The following is a 20,773-nucleotide window of genomic DNA, read 5'->3' as shown; positions in this document are numbered from 1 at the left end:
AGACACGACCTTGACTTGTCGGATCGACCAACCCGCCTGATCTCCACCCAAGTTCAGCCCGAACCGACGCTCCCGTCGGTTGATTTCAGGTTTCTGCACCTAAGGCCCGACGCTGGTGGGTCAAGTGGCGGGTTTTCTTCTCCAAAACCCGAGCTATCTAACCCGGCGAAGATTATATACAATCCGGCGAAATCACACTCAAATCCGAGGAGATCTAGCTAGTTCTCAACCATATGGGGTGAGATTTAGCCAGATTTGGCCATTATTAGTAGATTTCAGCGATTTTGGTGCAGTTTTCAGCAATTTTGATGCAGATCTAGTGATTTTTTTACATTTTCCAGCGATGATTTGCAGATTCTGGCGATGATTTACAGTTTCGGCGACGACCCGATCTCCACTTGAACAGACCCGATCTCCACCTGAACCTAAAACCGATTCGACCGATTGATGCCGGCGGTCGGTTGTCAACATATAATGGCGAAGCCACATTGGGACCCAAGGGGGCCTTGGTCCCCCCAAAAGTTTTGGAAAAAAAAATTAGTATGTATATATAGCAGAGTTATTTTAATAGAGAAATGTTATATTTACAATATTTTTATAATATATTTACAACAAATCTGAAGTTGTAAATTGTTATTAATTGTTACAGGTAAGCAAAAAAGTTATTTAAGTTGTATATTAAAATTAAACCCAATAAGAACTGACCACTTAGAATTTTTTGTAAAATTATTGTTGTAAAAATATTGTGAATGTAGTACTTCTCTAGAAATTATCTTAACAAATAAAAGGGGGGAAAAAAAACACTTAAAGCATTCGCATCTAGTATTTTCAAACTATTCTATTTTATTATCTAAAAAGTTATTTTATTTGTATACCATTCCATTTTCCAACAAATCCATTATTCCAAATTCTATTTTATTTTACCGCTCATTAAAATAATTTATCCTACCCAATAAAATAATTTATTTTACTCAATAAAATAATATAATTCAATCTATCTATCGTCTCCTTCATCTCTCTCTTTAACCATTAAACACCACCCCACACAAAACCCACAACCCACCAAATTACCCACACAGCCCACTACCACCACCATCAAGCCAAACACAACCCAATTCACTGCCATCAAGCCAAACCCAACCCAACCCACTCCCACCACCACTACCACCACCATTAACCCAACCAAAATTAAAACTCTCATCCAACCACCACCATCAATATATCCAAAACCACCACCACCAACCCACTACCCACACCACCACCACCAACCCATAAAAACCACAACCACCGAACTAAGGAACAATAAAACCCAGCCACCAAAAATGAAACTCATCCATTGATTCATGAAACTCATACTTCCAAATATGAAACCCAACCACCAAATATGAAACCCACACCGTATAAGATGAAACCCAGCCATTGATCCATGAGTCCCACGCCACATCTCCACCATGGAGGCTTGATTCAAGAGAAGATAGAGAGAAAAAAAGAAAAAAGAGGTGAGGGAGAAAGATAGGGATGAGAGATCAGAGAGAAAGGAAGATGAAGAGGGAGATAAAGAGGGAAGAGAGTAAGTGGGAGAGGAGATGAGACAATAGAAAGAGAAAGAGTTAGATGTTTGTTGGTAGGGAATAAAAAAATATTATTTGTGTTTAGAATGGTGCTACAGTACCATCATAAAAAAGTGGGATGGCACTATAGCACAAATGTAAATTTTTTTACCATTGGAAGACTGGGTAATGGGGATTTTTTTTGTGTTTGATGCTAAAATATATCAACATATACCATTTGAGAGAGCGGATACTAAGAGCATCCACATTAGGCTTGCTATATGCCAAATGTAAGACACATTTGGCATACAAGCCCAAAAAACGCCAGCAACAAAAATGCCATATGCTAAAATGCTAAAAACAGTTTGACATATAGCTACAGTACCATCTTAAATGTAAGATGGTACTGTAGCTGAATGGTATTAAAAAAAAAAAATTTTAATAATTTTTAACCCAGGAATTTCTCTTTCCTCTCTCATTATTTCTCCTCTTTTCTCTCTCTTCCTTCTCTTTTTCTCATTTGCTCTTTACTCTCTTTAGACCAAAGGCTCTCTCCGATGCCCCTCTCTCTCCGATTATGATTCTGACGAGGCATCGGTGCTCCGATCCCTTTCTTGATTCACTCATCTCAGATGCCCCTCTCACTCCATCACTCTCTTCAAACCGATATTCTTGCATGTGTAGATGACCCTCTCTCTTCAAACTGACAAAGTCAACTTCCTTCAAGCTTCCCAGCAACGAATCCACTTCCTTCGTGCTTCAACAAAATCGAGCTACCCAACGGCGAATTGAGCAATCTAGTTTTCATAAATTTTTGTTGTGTTTTGTGGTTTTGGTGTTTGAGCTTGATTTGTGATTTGATCGGCGTGGGTTTGATTTGTGATTTGTGGTTGTGGGTTTGTTTTGTGGTGTTCTGTGGGTTTGTTTTATGGTGGCTGTGGGTTTGTTGGTGGTGGTTGTGTTGTGTTGGCGGCACTGTGTTGGCGTTGGATTGTGGTTTTTTTTTTTTTTTTGGTTCAGCTATTGGGGTTTGTGGTTGTGGTTGGTGGGCCGACGGTGGAGGTGGTGGAAGTAGTTGTGGCTGGTGGGTTGACGGTGGGGTGGGTGTCTGTGGCTCCATCGGAGTGGGTTTTGGGTCAATGGGTGGCGGCGTGGGTTTGCTGCCTGGGTTTTTTTTTTTTTTTTTGGGAAAAGAATAAATAATGTATTGTATTGTAAATGATGGTAATTGTGAGATATATTATTTTATTGCGTAAAAATATTATTTTAATGAATAGAGTAGGAAAATAAAAATTGGGATATTGGGTGTATTGAAAAATGGTATAGTATAAGTCATAAAGTAGCTTTTTGGGATGGTAAAATAAGATGAGATATAAGATCCGGATGTGGATGCTCTAATGCTCTTTGACCTAACTTGTGTCACAGCAGCAGAAAGATTGAAGGAGCAAGGCTGCAAGAATGCTTTGATTTGCCACACCACAGGGGTGAATCTCTCTCTCGCTCTCTCTGTCCCCCTCTGGCATCTCAACTTTCATTCTCTCACAGCTTTGTCTAGTTTTTCGTCATTTACAATGTAATTAAACATGTAAATAAATAGTTTCAAACCTCAATCCTTATCGTCCTCCACTAGACAACCACGACTGCGATTAAAATCTTTTCTACAAAAGTAAGTGTGTAGCTGTGCAGGATACTCCCATTTTTCTAGGTACTTTTATTTTATTTTCATTTTGTTTTGTTTGACTTTTTTCATATGTTTATTTGTTCTTAAAATAATCAATATATCATAATCCTATAAATGTATGTGATTAAATTATACTTTTTTTTACCATTTAATTTATAGATAAAATAATATAACATATATTTGGTTGTAATTTATTATATTTTTTTCATGTATTAAAATTTGAATGATTATTTTTCTTTTGTTTAGCAATATTTAAATTATTAGTATTTTTTTAAAATTTAGTCGTTATATTTAATGGGTGATAATTTAATTTGAAAAATCTAGGTTTATGGACAAGTTTAAGACTATTGACCTGTTTTATTTATTTATTTAAAAATATGGTAATTTAGAAATAGTATACTTGGCTTCTAATTATTAAATTGTATGTACATTATTATTAGTATGAATATAATTAATATACATAGAAAAAAAAAATAGTTGTCTAATTTTATGTTTCGCCCTTAAATATAAAATTTTGGCTCCACTGCTGATAACACACAGTAAGTGTCTCCAACCCTACAATTTCATTTTATATAATATATTTTTTTTTTCAGCAATCTGTAAAATTTTACTAAGATGGTAAAGTATAGCATTACATTCGGAGTTCTATTTATGTTACACTTACGTGTGGGTCACTCACCAAAAGGCTAACAGCTCATTTGATTCATTGATTGGCCTAGTTGGAATCTTTCCAACAAGTCCAAGCTAGAAACTTCAAAGAGAAAGACTGACCTTTAGACAAAAAGATGAAATCGATTCCCACTTGCATAACAAGCATATATAAATTAAGAAACTTTACATTATACAAATGCCATGATGGTTCCATGTACCACTTTAGAAAGAAATTAATGAAGTAATTAAATATATCTTTGCTTTGAAGAAAATAAATAATGTTTATTCTTAATTGACTATGACCATCACTTCAAACGTGACTATTTCTCCTCATAGTTTATTTAACTCCCTACGTCTTCCTCAGTCCCCACCCCTTTCTTGCTTCTTCTTCCTTCGCATTTCTCGTTCACACTTTTTCTTTGTTTAATTGTTTCTCTGTTTCTCTCTCTCTCTTCACCATGGTTCTCTCCAACACCTTTTCAAAGTCCGATGACTCCATTCACTCAACCTTTGCTTCTCGCTATGTTAGGACCGCCCTTCCCAGGTAATTAATCTCATTCCTAAGCTTTCTGATCCATTAAATTGTTCATATAATATATATATATATATTTTCCCTTTGATTGAATGAGATTTGGTAATTGAAAGCAGGTTTTAGTGATAACCTGGTGATATAATTGTTTTGTTTCATATCATCAGATGCAATGATGTTAGAGAAACTCTATGTATCTCTAAGATGTTAGCATACCAGATCATATATATATATATATATATATATAGACACACAAATAAATAAAAATAGTGAAAAAATGCACTACTATATGCATTTTAAGGTTTTGATTTTATGGATAATTAATCTTGAAACTAGCTTATTCTCAAATTAAGAAGATAAAAGTGAATCAACACTATCTGGTTGGAAGTTTCCAAACACAGATTTTAATTTGTTTTCAAAGTAAATAAAGATAACTTACAAAGTTGATATTGTCAATGGTTTGTTTTCTTTGAACTGAAAGCTAAAAAGTTTTAGAAAACATTATAATCTTAATATTAACTAAATAGTAAAAATTATGTACTATTTTAACCTTTAAGATATTTTTTTTTCTCAAATTCCTTTGGCAATACATCTTCTAATTCATTTTTGCACTTGTCTAATTGTTTTATAAGTATATTTTTTCAAATTATTTTTAAAAACAATAACCAAACGTGCTTTTTTAAAATTTAAGGAAAAAAATTATTGAAATTATCATGTAGATAATTTTTTTTTTTAATTTAAAAAATTATGAAATTATTTTTTTGAAAACAAGATCTAACATACCCTAAAAACTGCATAAAAATATAAAATAATTTGAGCACGTTACATCGTCCAAAAAGGGATCCTATTCTCTTTCTTTACCCAATACTTTGTTTATAAATTTATCTAAAAAAAAAAATATAGGTTCATGTTATGGTCATTGAGCTAGTCCAACTTGGCAACTCCCATGCCATCTCTCTAGTAACCTCACCCAGCTTTCTTGGTGATTTTTCTTTACCTTAGACAGAGTTGGTTCAAATTTTATGGCACACGACTCTAGTCTTTTGTACCCGGGTAAGAGTTGGGTCTAGTGCTCATACGTATTAAACTCATTGAGATTTAAAAACGTGTCAAATAATTGTTATATATCTATATCTCAATGAGTGCAGTGCATTAGTTCTTTAGTACGTTCTCTGGAATAGGTGAAACCTTCCCAACTTCCTATAATTCATATTACAACTGTCTTTCACGCTAGCTATTAAACTATATTTAGTGGCATCTGATCTAATCTATGACATTTCGCCATCATCGATCTGCGGAATTAAATTTAGGCATCAAAAGTCAAAACCTTCACCAAAAAAAAAAAAAGAAGTAAAACACAAAAAAAGTAATCGGCAGGACGGAAGAAAACAAAATGAAATATGGTCTCTAATATTATGAGGTTTTTTTTTTTTTTTTTTTTATCTGTTAATTACTCATTCACAGTACACACATACAAAATTGCACCTACAGTATATTAATAAAAAAAAAAAAAGAAAAAGAAAAAGAGAATGATAATGAGTAATTGCTTCCCGGCTTTTGATGTCCTTATAAAAATTGGAACATTATTGAAAATGCAGACAATTAAATCAATAACAAAAAATTCAAGTGTTTCCTATGATTTTAACTTCATAGTTCATTCATAAAAATTAAGAAGCCCTAAGAAAATATTAATAAATAAATAAATAAATAAATAAATAAAAAGTCCTAAGAGCCTTGTATGCATCTCCTAGTATTTTAGGGAGATATATAAAATTTAAAATCTCTGATTCCTAACTTTAGAATTAAAAATAAAATAAAATTGAGAAGCCTGACGCGTACTGCAAATTAAAGAGAACTTGGGTGAGAAACGGTGGTCAAAGAAGAAAAAGACGGAAAATGAAAGGCATTCATTAACACAAGACTTTGTCTTTTACTCTTTTGCCCAGGTACACACGTCCAAAATAATTGCGTGTTGGGTAGGTTGGAGTACTCAAAATGGTTGCGTTGTTGGAACTTTGTTTATTGGTTATATGGCCTAAAGTTAAAAGTTTGAAACTTAGAGATTTTTTTTTTTTTGGGATAAACAGGAATCTCCAAGTGACGTTCAGTTGGGTGTGTGTTATTATAAGGAGTAATTGCCTAGGCATGTGAGGCTTGAGGAATGACTAAGTCAATTATTTGTGGTTATTACAATATTTAATTTAGTTTGAATAAAATTAAATTAAAATTTCAAGTAGTTTACTAAGTAGGTTAGTTATCGATAAACATTTATTAGGATTTAGTTTATATGAAAAAAATATATTTTACCATTAAAAGAAATTATGATATGGCAAGATTTTAATTTTAATGAAAGGTTTAATTCTCATAAAAAAGTTTAAATATAAAATAATGTGTCATTAAATACAAAATATATATTGAAATAATGAAGTGTATAAAATTAGAAGGCATAAGATATGGAATACAAAGTCAGTCGGCTTCATCAATTCTATATTATTATTATAGATTAATATTTCTGTTTTGAACTACGCGTAATTCACTCGTCCAAACTGATGAACACTACACGTATCTATTGATCATTGGTTGATGGGTTAATTAATGCAAACCCCACCACTGTCCTATAACTTTATTTTAAGTCCCTTTAGCTTTGCCCAATTCCTCAGTTCATCTCTCTCTCTCTCTCTCTCTCATACGCATACACTTTCGCTCTTTGTGCACCATGGTTCTCTCCAAAGCAACCTCAAATTCTGATGATTTCACCATTCACTCAACCTTTGCATCTCGATATGTTCGGACCTCATTTCCTAGGTGATAATTAATATCATATCTTGCTTCTAATCAATTACATACTTCAATTCTCTCTTCTTCTTCATTTTTTTTTTGATCGAACTATATTCAATTATGGATACTTCAATCACATTTATTTATATACTCAGATCTGTCTCATCTTAATTATAATCACACTTTGATTAGAAAAACATATAAATACATATGATGGGCACGTAACATGCTTTGTGATATGCATATGGTTGTGGTTTAGATTCAAAATGCCGGAGAACTCGATCCCTAAGGAGGCAGCATTTCAAATCATTAACGATGAGCTGATGTTGGATGGGAATCCAAGGCTAAACCTAGCCTCATTCGTGACCACGTGGATGGAGCCCGAATGTGATAAGCTCATCATGGCTTCTGTTAACAAGAATTACGTCGACATGGATGAGTATCCAGTCACTACTGAGCTCCAGGCAAGTCCTTTTTATTTTTTAAAATGGTTTATTAATAAATATTCTGTCACCAATGAGCTCCGGGAAAGTCTTTTTTTTTTTTTTTTTGAGCTAAAAAGATAGAAAGTCTTTTTTTTTTTAAAATAATTTACTATTGATTTTTACATGCATTTAATTAATTTGTCATTTCTCTATTTTTATTTGGGTTATGCTAATGATGCTCTTAGAGTATTGGTTAACAATCTAGTTAAATAAAGTTTTTATGAAAAAAAAAAAAAATTTTTGACAGTTTTTTTTTTTTTTTCTATAAAAATGATGTCGAAACTTTCTAAAAATAAATTATTAACCAATTACTTAAAACAGCCCGGTAACATTTCCCTTTTATTTTTATGAATTAGAAAGAGGTTACAGGTTAGGTTACTTGAGATTTGTGTTGACATGATGCGAAATTCTAGAGTAGTTAGGATGTCGAGGTGAAGGCTTGTGATAAAAAATAGCACACGGTTTCGCTTTGCTTTGAATTTGATAGTTTCAAACCCATAATCGCTGGATGCAATCACTGATAGGACACAAAAGTATATGTTTTTCCCGTGTTGCTTACTATATTTAAAGATCTTGATCCATCACATTAGGTCCCAATTGACTTAATAATTAGTAAAAGACTTTAAATATATATTCATCTGAAATAGTTCTAGCCTTCAGATGAAGGGTTTTGATTAAATTAAACATGTTAACATCATTGAACTAAAATAATATTTGTCCTTTTTTTTTTTTTGAATAACTATCTTCTAAAAAAAAAGGTGCTGACATGTCGACTCTTCTATTCCTTTACTTATTATACTTACACTATTTATGTGGTCTGTTTCTTTACTTACTATACTTACACTTCAAATATAATAAAATAGTTTTCTCAATATATATATATATATTTCTCAAAAAAAAAAAAAGAATAAAATAATATAAGCTTATTTTACGAAAGGATATATATGTTTTAGGTAAAAGACAGAATTACGAAAGGATAATTAAAACATGCATGATGCATCACTTTTATATGGTGTCTCATCATATAGTTCAAAGTTAAGAATCTGTGCTTCAAATATGTTTTAGATGTGTTAATTTAGTTATTGATACATATCTTAGAATTTTGTGAATAAAAAAAAAGAGTAATGCCATGTACCTATTAATTTCATAATAAATTTTATGTGGCAAATTATTGCTAGTATTAATCTATTTGTTAGTTCTATTCTAGGGTCATCACTGGATTTACATTTTTTTTATTCACTGGTCTCTGTGCTGACGCAAAGAAGCATAAGTTACAGTTTTGTAATCAATAGCCAATTGCCTCTGGTAGCATTATAGATTTATAGTTCACAAAATCCTAATTTTCATTTACACGGAAACAATTAGGCAATACTTAGCATTATAGTTTTTTTACAATTAATTTAATTAGTAAAACTTCGTTGCAGAGAAATGAAAGATTTAGAGTTCAAATTTTGTTTATATCAAATATTAATAGGTATAATAAAGAACCATCATAGTTAATAATTTAAAAAATAAAAAGAAAAGAAAAGGATTACAGTACTTATTGATTTTTAAATTGGAACCGACCCAATCCTTAGGACCTTAGGATAGACGCGTAGACATAAGCATGGCGAGATTGGCGCCATGAGCTGCAGTGATGAGTGGACCACCCTGCCTTGACTCAAACAAAGTTTTATAGTCATGTTTAATCACCGTCCGCCCATTTGTCGTGCTATTGGACTTTCCACCTACACTAACTGTAAGAACTAGGAAGTGGGTGAAACTGCTCTGTGGAACGTGGACTGCCTTCGTTTGGATAGAGTAAGCGTCGGGCCCACTCTTTTTCTTGTGCCATACGTTCAACTGCAATTTATTTGACTTAACAACAGCCATGGCTACCCACTTATATACGTTATGATGATTTTTTTTTTTGTTTAATAAATATGTTGTGTTTGTATCTACCTTACCTGTTTGACGCTTCTGCTATTTTACCAATATAACATTTAAAATCCTAGGTTTATAAATTTGTTTTCTTTGCTAGTTGCATTCTCCCAAGCCTCATGGCTGCATCTCACTTTTAGACCTCAATCTCACCTTACCTCACCTTCTTTTCTTACCCACCATCACCCTTCTGACAATAAGTTGCCAAGCAACTGTCAACCTTGTCCCTCACTTCTTTTTATCACCCGAAACCCTAGTTGCCGTCGTCCATTTTCTTTAAATTGATTGCTGGGATCTAATATTAACAGTTGTGGTTTATTTTATTTGACATATTGTGATTGATTATTTATGATATTGAGATATACTTTAATTTTGATGATTATTTGTGATGCAATCACTATATTAGTTTTGAATTTTATATTAAAAATATATATTTGTTTGGTTTTTTATAATTCAGATCAATTGAATTAATACTAAATTTTTTTTTCTTTGATAAAATCTGATAAATTTGTTGATACGATTGACCAGTTTAATAAAAATTTCATGTTAGAGTTAAGGAATCCATTTAATAAACATATTGAGTTAGTGTAGATCCATAAAATAAAAAACTCATGAGTAAATATAATATGAGCTCGCCACACAAACATGAATTGTCACTCCTATTTAACAAGTTACCTAGATAATAATATATATTTTTTTATATAATTATTAAAGTGATATACTGATACATTTATAATTGATGCATAACAAAAATAATATTAATGATAATTGTAGGGTCAGTTTTTGCGGCCCAAGCCCAAGGAGGTATGGATTTGGAACCCTCTGAGCCCAAAACAATAAATTTTGTAGAGAGTGGGCGAAAGGGCTAGGCAAATAATGAAAATTACAGTATTAAACAGCAACACCAATGAGAGAAGTTGAATTAATGTGCTCTCGGACTAATGAGTACTCTGTCCGAAGAGAAGTTGTTCATTGATAATCAAGGGTTACAATTGCTGGAGCTACAACCATGTAAGGTACCCTTTCTCTCTCCTGTTTTTCGATCCCCCTCTATCAGAGGTACCCTCCCTTATATAGCATTGCCTTCTTACATCTCCTCCGTCCATTTGTTCGTCATCCAGGCACCCACTTGAGTACATGTCCCATCACCCCACTTTTAGCCTTATGCGAGTGGCGGTAGCTGAGAAAGCACTGTTCAGGGGTCCTATCCACATAAATGCGGCCAGGAAGGTAGGTGCAGTGCATTAAATGCGGTGGTTGAAGTATGCCTCCTTGATATTTCTCTGTTGTCGTTATCTCTATGTGTGTCCGAGGTCCTTCTCCCCCTTGACACTTGTCAAATAGATCACTTGAACCTCCCATACTCGTGTTTGATCAAACCTCTTCGGATCCGAGGACGCATGACTACTCGGACATATGAGTATCTCCTCGGATGGTATACGTGCTCATCCCCAGGCGTCCCCCATTGGCGTGGGCTTCCGACTGAAGGCCTTATCTCCTCGGATGAAGAGTGTTCCTCATTCAGGGCCTCGGGCCCAATAAGTTGGGCTGGGTTTTTCTCCCCCACAATAATATAATATGAAAATGATATTATATTAATCACAATTCTTCATTTTAAATAATGTGAAAAAAGTTATAGAGCGAATTGTGTCTATAATATTATTGTATTTAATCGCAATACAAATTTCTTTCTAACTTTTTCACAAATGTTATATGAATTCATTGTTGACATTATTATTAATATTTTAAGGAGTGTGTAGCCAACCCACCAAAATCGCCTAACTCAATTTGCTGAGTTGGATTTCATTTTAGGAGTTGGTGGGTTGGATTGGATTATGAAATTTTTTAATAGTGGGTTGGGTTGGGTTTGGGTTATAACAATTACCAACCCGCCTAACTCGACCCGACCCACCTATATATTTAAAATTTAAAATATATATTTAAAAATATATTATATAATCAATAATTTTTTTTTAATTTAATTTTGTTCTCCTATTCGGCTCTTTCTATATAAAACCCAATTACCTCACAAATCCTAACAATCTTATTTCTCTCTCTGCCACCTTCCACTCCCACTCTCCCACTCCACTTCTATTTGTTTATAATTGAGTTGGGATATTAGTTTATGTATATTTTTTTTTATCAACTCAGTTAGATATATTTTGTTTATAACTAAGTTAGAATACTAGTTCATGTATATTTTGTTTATCAACTTAGGTGACAAATGAGATATATTTTTTTCTGCTTAATTTAATAATAATAGTAATAAAAAGAAAAACTGTCCAACTCATGGGTTCAACTCGATCCAATCTGGTTCATGTGAATTGGGTTGGACCCTTGTTATGGGTTGGGTTGAATTGTATTGAATTTTTTTTTTTTTTTTAACCTACCATAGTGGGTTGGGTAAAAAAAAAAAAAAAACCCAATATGACCCATATACACCCTTAGAAGTAAGGGGATTGAGTTTAGTGTCTAGTTACACTAAACTCATCTGAATGATGACATGTGTATCATTCAAATGGAGTTGATGCAATTAAATGAGAAATTATAGAGTCCTGTGGTGGACCACGCCACTTGTTTACCATTCCACTAACAAATTTTCACTTGTTTAAAATTGTTGAGTCAGTAATTAATTTCTGTTTAAAATTTTTTTCTAACAATAATTTTAAGTAAGTGGTAGTTTTTTAATGGAATGGTGGACTTTATCACTTGTCTACCATTTGAATCTTATAATTTCTCCAATTAAACAGTGAACTCTAGATTTAATTTTTTTTTTAAGAAGATATTATTTTCATTAAAGCTAATCAAAACATACAGCCTTTAAAAAAAGGAGGAAAGTTTATCTTAAAAAAGGACTGAAAAAAAAAAAAAGAAGTGTTTTAAACCTTATGATTTGTGTTTACTTTTACTGTATTAGTTTTACTTCGGGTGGAAGCAAAAAAACGATAGTAAAACTACAAACTACAAACAAAAGTGGCTTATCGCTCACGCCCGGAGTCACGGGCAACAATGATGGCCCACAGGCCACTAAAATTTTTAAATCTAATAAACTATTATTGTCTACATTAACTGGACTAATGGACGCGGTCTAAAGAAAACGCATAAAAGCATGGTGCTTGTTTTCTGAGAGTGGGGCCATTATTGACATTCCCCCTCCCTCATCAATTCATCATTTTGATACTACCTAGAACCTACTGGCTACTGCCAATCTTTCACACTGACCTCCCAGACTCCCAGTGGGATATTTGCAATTTTGCATGATTTCCAAGTTTGAAAATAAACAGCTTTTTTGGGACTTCTTGCAAGTTGCGACCATGTGGCTTGTCTTCACTTTTGAAAGACACAATAATTTCTAAAATAGTTGATTGGATTAATTTTTACTAATAATTGTAAAATATTTTACCAAAAAAAAAAATTGTAGTGTTTTTGGAGTTATTATTACTTCTATTTTTTTTTTTGAAGTGATAGTTGGATTATAATTTTAGAGCATTCATATAAGTTTTTACAAAAAAATTTGTCTATTTTAATATAAGAACTTATTTTTTATATTTTACATATTCATTTTTCAAAAAACTTAAGAAGATTATCTATTTTATATTACATTTAATTAAAATATCAAATTTTCTTGATTTTAAAACTTTTTTTTTTTTTTTCATATACAACAACCCCCATTCATTTTCTTCCTTTATCCTTGAAATATATAAAGAAAGAATAAACAATTAAGAACAAAATAAATAGTGTTAATGTAAATTACACGAGTCACTATAGCAAACTGGTAAATTTACATAATTATACACGGACTGAAATGGATCATTTTTAAACAAAAATGTGTATATTTTACATTTTTTTAATATATAATTATACATGAGATGCTCTAATTAAGGAACCAGGACAAAACGAATTTTGATATGACGTTTGAATCCAGTGAGTGCTAAGCCATACAAGCGCTTACACGTAGATACAACTTAGTAAGAGAACATAATGGGCAAAAGAATGATACGAGGGGTGCTCATAGTCATAGGGCCCATAGGTCAATCTGACTTAGGTTTAGTGTCAACTTATCAATCGATCTAATTACAAGAAGTTGAGTATCAATCCAACCAATATTGATTAAGACACCATGGCTTATCGATTGATCCAATGAGGTTATGTTAGAGATCAGGTTGGTCTAGACAGTGGTTTAAAAAACAGTTTTTAGTATTTAAACACCACAACATATATTCATCCACACGTATTTCCACAATACTTAAATAAAGATACTAGAAATCTCTTACAAAACAGGTTCTAAGTGCTATTGAGGTGGTCAAGTTTTATGGAGATTAAGTTCGATGCAAATTTGATGGGTTTCTTGAGATATCCATCTAATCTGCTAGAGATCTTAAAATTTCTATTGAATCTCACAATAGATCTTTGTTAAGGGACAAAAAGAAAAGGAAGAATAACGTTTGGTGTGGTGAAACAATATGAGAACTCATCAATTGAGGTAGGTGCGAATAGGAACTAATCTTTGATTGAAAATGGTCGGGTTTGACATTGTAAAACTTGTCTCTGATCGAACAAACTGAAAAAATTGTTTGATCCAGATCATGTTGGTTTGGAATTTGGATTGGCCTCATGAGTCATGAGTTGGTTGTCTTAGCACCCTTAGTCTATTGATGACTTGTAAAGAGTAATTATTTAGTACTCTAAACTAGGCGTGCATTCAGTATGATATAATATTGACACATTTGATGATGTTGGAGAGACTTGATTCATTATTACCAAAAGGGAGCTTATATAGAATCTCTTTTTGTAGGCCGGTGTTTACATTGATTTGAATTCTTTAATACTTAAATTTTCATATCAAAACTTAAATGTACTAATTTCTCAGATAAAAAAACTTAAATGTATCAAGAAAGGAACCTCTCAAAATTTTATCATCTTTGTTTGTAGAGTTAGCTTTAAAGTTGCTTAGATATGTAGATTTTGTGATTAGGCCTTGATGTGTTTTTCTTTTCTATACATTTTTTTTAATAATTTGTTTTTAAAATTTTTTTATAAATAAACTTAGGAGAAAAAAATGGCATTTGTGACATATAAGTGAATGTTTGGTTCGCACATCCTCAAATTGAGAAAGGATCATCTCCATTTGAAATAGTTCAATTTCATGGTTTACTTTTATATTTTACAAATCTAAAGATGTATAGTCTAATACGTTAATTAAAACTTAAATAACATATAGTTTATACACTATTATATCCTTGAAAAATAAAATTTTAACCGTCATATGAATGAAATGGATGAACTGAAGAGGATCTTGTTCCCCTAAAATTCTATTCTCTAAGAATTAAAAGCGTTTCATTTGAACACTTCTCATATTATTGGGACTTTGTTTTTTTGTTAAGCTTTGTTTCAGCTTTTGATGAATTTCGTGGCTTATCTCGGGTGTTGATATTTTGATATCTACGATAAGAGGTTATTATCACAAAATTAAAAAAAGAAAAAAGAGAAGAAAATTAATCTAGATGCCCTCCCCTCCTTTTCTCCTTAATTTTGTATGACTCTTTTCTTTTTTATAAATAAATTGATAGCTACATTAATTGAAGAGGAGAAATTGGATTCCAATTCTCCTAGTGAAAATTAGAGTTTTTTTTTTTTTTTTTGAGAGAAGCTACTAGCTAGGCTCTTGGCTGTATAATTCTTTTAAAACCTTGGATTACATTCTTTAAGCCATACAAAATAAAGGTGTCACTCTAATTTTTAGGTCCAACGAAATGAAATTTCATGAACATAGAAGAACATTAACCACAACCTCATAAATCTTAATGGTCCAAAGACACCAAACATATACTTGCCGTAAAATTTGACCCTATCTTTACTCAAGAAAACGATGGTAGTAGCAAGTCACCAATGACCAAACTTGAGGCCTAAAACACAATACGACATAAATCAAACATAAAATCCCTTTTATTAAAAGAAAAAAAAAAGAATATAAGTATTTACATACTATCTCTTTAAAATGCTTTCTTTTTTAAACAGACACATGAAAAAAGAAAAAAATTGTTAACTAATTTCTGTTGGATGAGTCTAACCTTCTTCGAAAATAGTATTGATTATACATCAATAACAGTTCAGCTTTGCAGTATTCAGCAAAAGAAAAAAAAAACTACTTTGTGATGGATCATTAAAAACCGTATTCAGTAAAATATATAATGCTCAGTCACAAGCTCTATATAAAGTTCTCACTGGCAGGCAAGCTGAGTTTTGTTTTTTGTTTTTGTAGATCTTATTTGGACTACTCGCAGTTAAAGCAACCTTTTAGGCACAATATCTTCGCTTAATTAAACTTAAAAATGCCCATGAAATGGAATTAGAACTTAATCATGATTTATAAGAAATATGTAATCATAGGGAAGCAAGAAAAGGTTCTTATTCATTAAGCATGAACGATGGCTTATCATATGGCTCTAAATTTTCAAGATCATTCTGCATTTGTATTGGGAAACAGCTTAGATTAGATTCCAAGGCTTCTTTAGGCTTATTAATTAGATAATAAAAGTGACAGAAAGATATGCTTAAAGCAAAAGCCAAAAACTTTGTGAAATAGACCTAACCTTTCGAATTTTATATGCATGCATGCAGAATCGGTGTGTTAACATGATAGCACATCTCTTCAATGCACCACTGGGAGAAGCAGAGGCTGCAGTTGGAGTAGGAACGGTGGGGTCATCCGAGGCCATAATGTTGGCTGGGTTAGCATTCAAAAGGAAGTGGCAGAACAAGATGAAAGCAGAGGGTAAACCTTATGACAAACCCAACATTGTCACTGGGGCCAATGTCCAGGTATGAATAATGATCATTTTGAGCCAATGAGAGAGACTTTCAGTCTTTCTTGTGCACACTTCACCCAATGAAATGAGAGTATAATAATAAAATTTTATGTTAAAAGATAAAATAATGTAACTTCAACTATATAATTCATTGATGTGCAACCACGTGAATTTAAGATATAACAATTAAGGAAGTATAGTAAGTTTTCTCTATTAAAATACTACATAAACTTTAGAAATTGATGTATTGTCAATCATAAAAAAGGTATTTAACATTTTTTAAGGATGTGATTAAAGTGATACCAATAATTATCATATTAGCCTATTGTAGTAAAATTTGTAGTACATTTAACAATTTTCATCTATTTATTATGTTAATTGCCATTTTATAGTAATCTTGATATAAACTACAGAATTTTCCAATGAGAAAAGTGAGGGTGTACAGTGTATGTAATTCTACTGTAATTGTATCCTGAATGTTCTACTTTTTTAATGTATGGAGGTATGTTGGGAGAAATTTGCAAGATACTTTGAAGTAGAGTTGAAGGAGGTGAAGCTGAGAGAAGATTACCTTGTGATGGACCCTGTGAAGGCAGTAGAGATGGTAGATGAAAACACCATTTGTGTCGCTGCTATCCTCGGTTCCACTCTCAACGGAGAGTTTGAAGATGTAAAGCTCTTAAACGATCTCTTGATTGAAAAGAACAAGCAAACTGGGTACTACAACCTTCTCTCTCTCTCTTTCTCTCTCTTTGAATGTGTGTCAATGAATACATGCGTTTGCATGCATTGCAGGCCTACAAAATGTTCAATTTATTAACTCTTATAAGTTGCATTTTAATTTGGCAGATGGGATACTCCAATCCATGTGGATGCTGCTAGTGGTGGATTCATTGCACCATTTCTTTACCCAGAGCTTGAGTGGGATTTCCGCTTACCATTGGTGAAGAGCATCAACGTTAGTGGCCATAAGTATGGGCTTGTCTATGCCGGGATTGGGTGGGTCATTTGGAGGAGCAAAGACGATTTGCCAGAAGAACTCATCTTCCATATCAATTATCTTGGAACTGACCAACCCACCTTCACCCTCAACTTCTCCAAAGGCAATTATACTTCCTATCAATCTGAACTTTCTTTTCTAACCTAACTGTACAAGTTTTGAAACCCCCTCAAAAACAATCACATTGGTCATTGCACTTTTTTTTTTCACCTAACTTGTTGGTTGTCGATAAGTCTAGAAACACTAGTTACAATTGTTGTACAGTAAAAATAATGTTAACAATAGTCTTATATAAAAGTGATGTTATAATAATTATAAAATATATATTCAAATGCTGTGAAAAAGTCACGAAATTTAATTAATGTTGTGCCTGTAGCGTTTAATATACATTCATATAAGTTTTGTGACATGGAATTAATCACTTTTGTCACTGTGGCTGGTTTTCCCATGTTCATCTAAATTGAAGTCTGCTTTATGATGCAGGTTCTAGTCAAGTCATTGCTCAGTACTATCAATTAATTCGCTTGGGTTATGAGGTTAGTCAACAGATATATTGTCTTCAACCTTTTGAAAATGGGAATATTTGAAAAAACTATATTCTAAAAAATTGAAAAAAAGAAGGAAGTTTAAACTTTAAGTGGCACATATATGCTGTAATAATTAGCTTGCTAGCTGATAAAATATGAATGGTTAAGTGTGTCACTAATCATACTAATAGTTCTTGTTGTTAACCTGCAGGGATACAAGAATGTTATGGAAAATTGCCGAGAAAACATGCTGGTACTCAAAGCTGGATTGGAGAAGACAGGCCGGTTTAACATAGTCTCAAAAGACAATGGGGTGCCATTGGTGGCCTTTTCTTTAAAGAACAATAGCTGCCATGACGAGTTTGAGGTGTCGGACTATTTGCGACGCTTTGGCTGGATTGTGCCTGCTTACACCATGCCACCTGATGCCCAAAATGTGACGGTTCTTCGTGTTGTCATAAGGGAAGACTTTTCGCGCACTCTTGCCGAACGCCTTGTGATTGATATCCAGAAAGTTTTGCATGAACTTGATACCCTTCCTGCTAAGATCACGGCCAAGATAGCACTTAATGGTGAAAATGCTGACAAGAATGTCACTGTGGTTACAAAGAAGAGTGCTATAGAGACTCAGAGGGAGATCACTACGGTTTGGAGGAAGTTTGTCATGGAAAAGAAGAAGATGAACGGTGTTTGTTAAAGCTTAAAGATGAGCATATGTATTGGAGCTCTGTGTGTGTGTGTGTGTGTGTGTGTCTATGCTTGTTGAGTTATTAATTCTCTATCTTATCTAATTAAGCATCCTTTTTATTTTGTGAGACGGCTTTATGTACTTGGTAATGCTTATTGAGCTTTCTCTATTATTCGGAGTGTAAGATCGAATGGACTGCATTGCGATGATGAATGCGCGCAATTTTTTTAAATAATAAAATTTTGTTTACATACACGTTCATTTGTAACCAGCACCTGTCTGAGTATGTTAAGAAAAAGAATGAGAAGAAGATTGCCAAGAGTGATTCCGGTTCAAGGAAGGCTAGGCTGAACAAAAGAAAGAATTTGATCGAAGAAGGATAAAAACGACACGAAGACACCAAGGCTGAAGTTCAAGAAGGGCCAAAACGACATAAAAAGACTTGATGGAAGAGTGACATCATTTGATGAAATGGCAAAGTTTTGGATTGAACAATTGCAGAAACTGCTTGTAGTATTGAAAGCTTAAGTGAAGCGTGTGAGTGTCACGTGAGTGTAAATGTATTCAGTTAGGATTAGGATGACACTTGTCATAATTTTATTGGTAGCAAATTTTTTGGTTAGTTAGTTAGCTTTCTGCCTTTTTCCCCTTTATAATCTATTTGGATGGAGGGGGGAAGAAAGGGAAGTGAAGGGGAATAGAGTAGAATTGACTAAAAATAAGTTAATTTTGTGCTAAATCTAGTTTACTCTACTCTACTCTCTCTCATTTCTCCTTAATTCAAACGGACCATTAGTTTGTTACTCTGTTCTAGTTATATATAAAACGCAGAGTACGTATTTTGATAGTAGTTGTATTCATTTTCTCAAATTGAGCAATGAAAGCATTTTTCTCTCATCTTGAATTCTCTTAGTTTCTCTAGAATTTTCTTTCAATTTCCAGTTTTAACATAGTAGTAGAAAATTCTACTATTGGTTGGATAATAACACACCATTCATGAGTAATCACACTTATGAGCTCTTTTTTTTTGTTTAGTAAAAAATAAATACCCATAACATTTTTCAGAAAGTAAGGTATGTTTTGAAACCAAAATTTATCCGCACCCACCATTGGGCATGTCTAGCTAACTTAAGAGCTGCACTATTTCCTATAGGCCACAAACACAACAAATTATTCAAACTATAATATAAAGAGCACATCAATATATACGTACACAGGTTTGCAGAGCAAAGGAGGATAAATAATCGTGTAGTTCGCATTAGACAGGACTCGGGGCAATGGTTGGAGGACGATGAATCTATTAGAACACATATTAGAGAACACTTTGAAAAGCTTTACCAAATGCTAGAAGAGATGAGCAAGGAAGACATTCTAAGGAGGCTAGACAATTACAATCTTCCGGGGTTATCTTTCATACATAGGCAAGAACTGGACAAAGACTTCACAGAAAAGGAAGTTAAAGATGTTGTTTTTCAGTTGGAAGCCTAGAAGGCACGGGGTCCAGATGGTATTCCTGCATTGGTTCCCCAAAAGTGTTGAAATAGCATGGGACCTACAATTACACAAGCTACGCTTGGTTTTTTAAAATCAAGTTTCATCCTCAAAGAACTCAACAACACTTTCATCACCATGATCCCAAAGTGCCAAAGTCTAGAAATGGGTGGATACTTTAGACCAATCAGCTTGTGTAACGTTGCCTATAAGGTGGCATTAAAAGTTTTGGCAAACAGAGTAAAACCCATTATGGAAGACATTATTACCCCATATCAGAATGCTTTCATCAAAGGGCGCCTAATTTCAGACAATCTCATAATTGCTCATGAATTACTCCATACCATAAAAAGCAAGAAAAAAGGTCGAGCTCATTTTGCAGCTATAAAAGTAAAGTTGAGAGTAAAGCTAAAGCTTATGACTGCCTAAGTTGGAATTTCTTGGAAGTTGTCCTCCAAAAAATGGGATTCAGCCAACTATGGATTAATTCTATTATGCAATGTGTAAGCACTGTAACCTACAGAATCCTAATCAATGGTGCACCAACTGAAAACATCAAACCAAAAAGAGGTATCAAACAAGGTGATCCGCTTTCCACTTACCTCTTTATTCTTTGTGCTAATATTCTATCTTGCATGCTACTGGATATAGAGAATAAAGGACT

The 20,773-nt window shown here is 33.1% G+C and overlaps 1 protein-coding gene and 1 long non-coding RNA gene across 3 annotated transcripts; both read left to right on the top strand.

Moving 5' to 3' along the window:
* The first annotated feature begins 4,243 nt into the window (after nt 1-4,243).
* On the top strand, nt 4,244-18,873 carry LOC112004421 (glutamate decarboxylase 1). 2 transcript variants are annotated; one of them, XM_024036670.2, is made up of 7 exons: nt 4,244-4,426; nt 7,449-7,653; nt 16,216-16,416; nt 16,906-17,120; nt 17,253-17,506; nt 17,887-17,939; nt 18,142-18,873. In XM_024036670.2, the coding sequence occupies exons 1-7, from the start codon at nt 4,341-4,343 to the stop codon at nt 18,625-18,627; spliced, it is 1,500 nt and encodes a 499-aa protein (XP_023892438.1). In that variant the 5' UTR covers nt 4,244-4,340; the 3' UTR covers nt 18,628-18,873. The 2 variants fall into 2 exon arrangements, with proteins under 2 accessions (XP_023892438.1, XP_023892437.1); XM_024036669.2 differs by lacking the exon at nt 4,244-4,426 and adding an exon at nt 7,060-7,216.
* Nucleotides 7,664-11,339, top strand: LOC136069524 (uncharacterized). The gene is made up of 2 exons (XR_010630738.1): nt 7,664-10,610; nt 10,716-11,339. It is a non-coding gene; the product is annotated as an uncharacterized LOC136069524 (long non-coding RNA).
* Nucleotides 18,874-20,773: the final 1,900 nt, after the last annotated feature.

Source organism: Quercus suber, unplaced genomic scaffold, assembly GCF_002906115.3.
Source record: "Quercus suber isolate HL8 unplaced genomic scaffold, Cork oak 2.0 scaffold_174, whole genome shotgun sequence".
NCBI lineage: Eukaryota > Viridiplantae > Streptophyta > Magnoliopsida > Fagales > Fagaceae > Quercus > Quercus suber.
This window is presented reverse-complemented; position numbering and strand designations above follow the sequence as displayed.

Coding starts and splice junctions, on each gene's coding strand:
- LOC112004421 (XM_024036669.2), top strand. CDS start 7,128: ATGGTTCTCTCCAAAGCAACCTCAAATTCTGATGATTTCACCATTCAC. Junction 7,654..16,215: donor CAGTCACTACTGAGCTCCAG/GCAAGTCCTTTT, acceptor GCATGCATGCAG/AATCGGTGTGTTAACATGAT. Junction 17,940..18,141: donor TAATTCGCTTGGGTTATGAG/GTTAGTCAACAG, acceptor GTTAACCTGCAG/GGATACAAGAATGTTATGGA.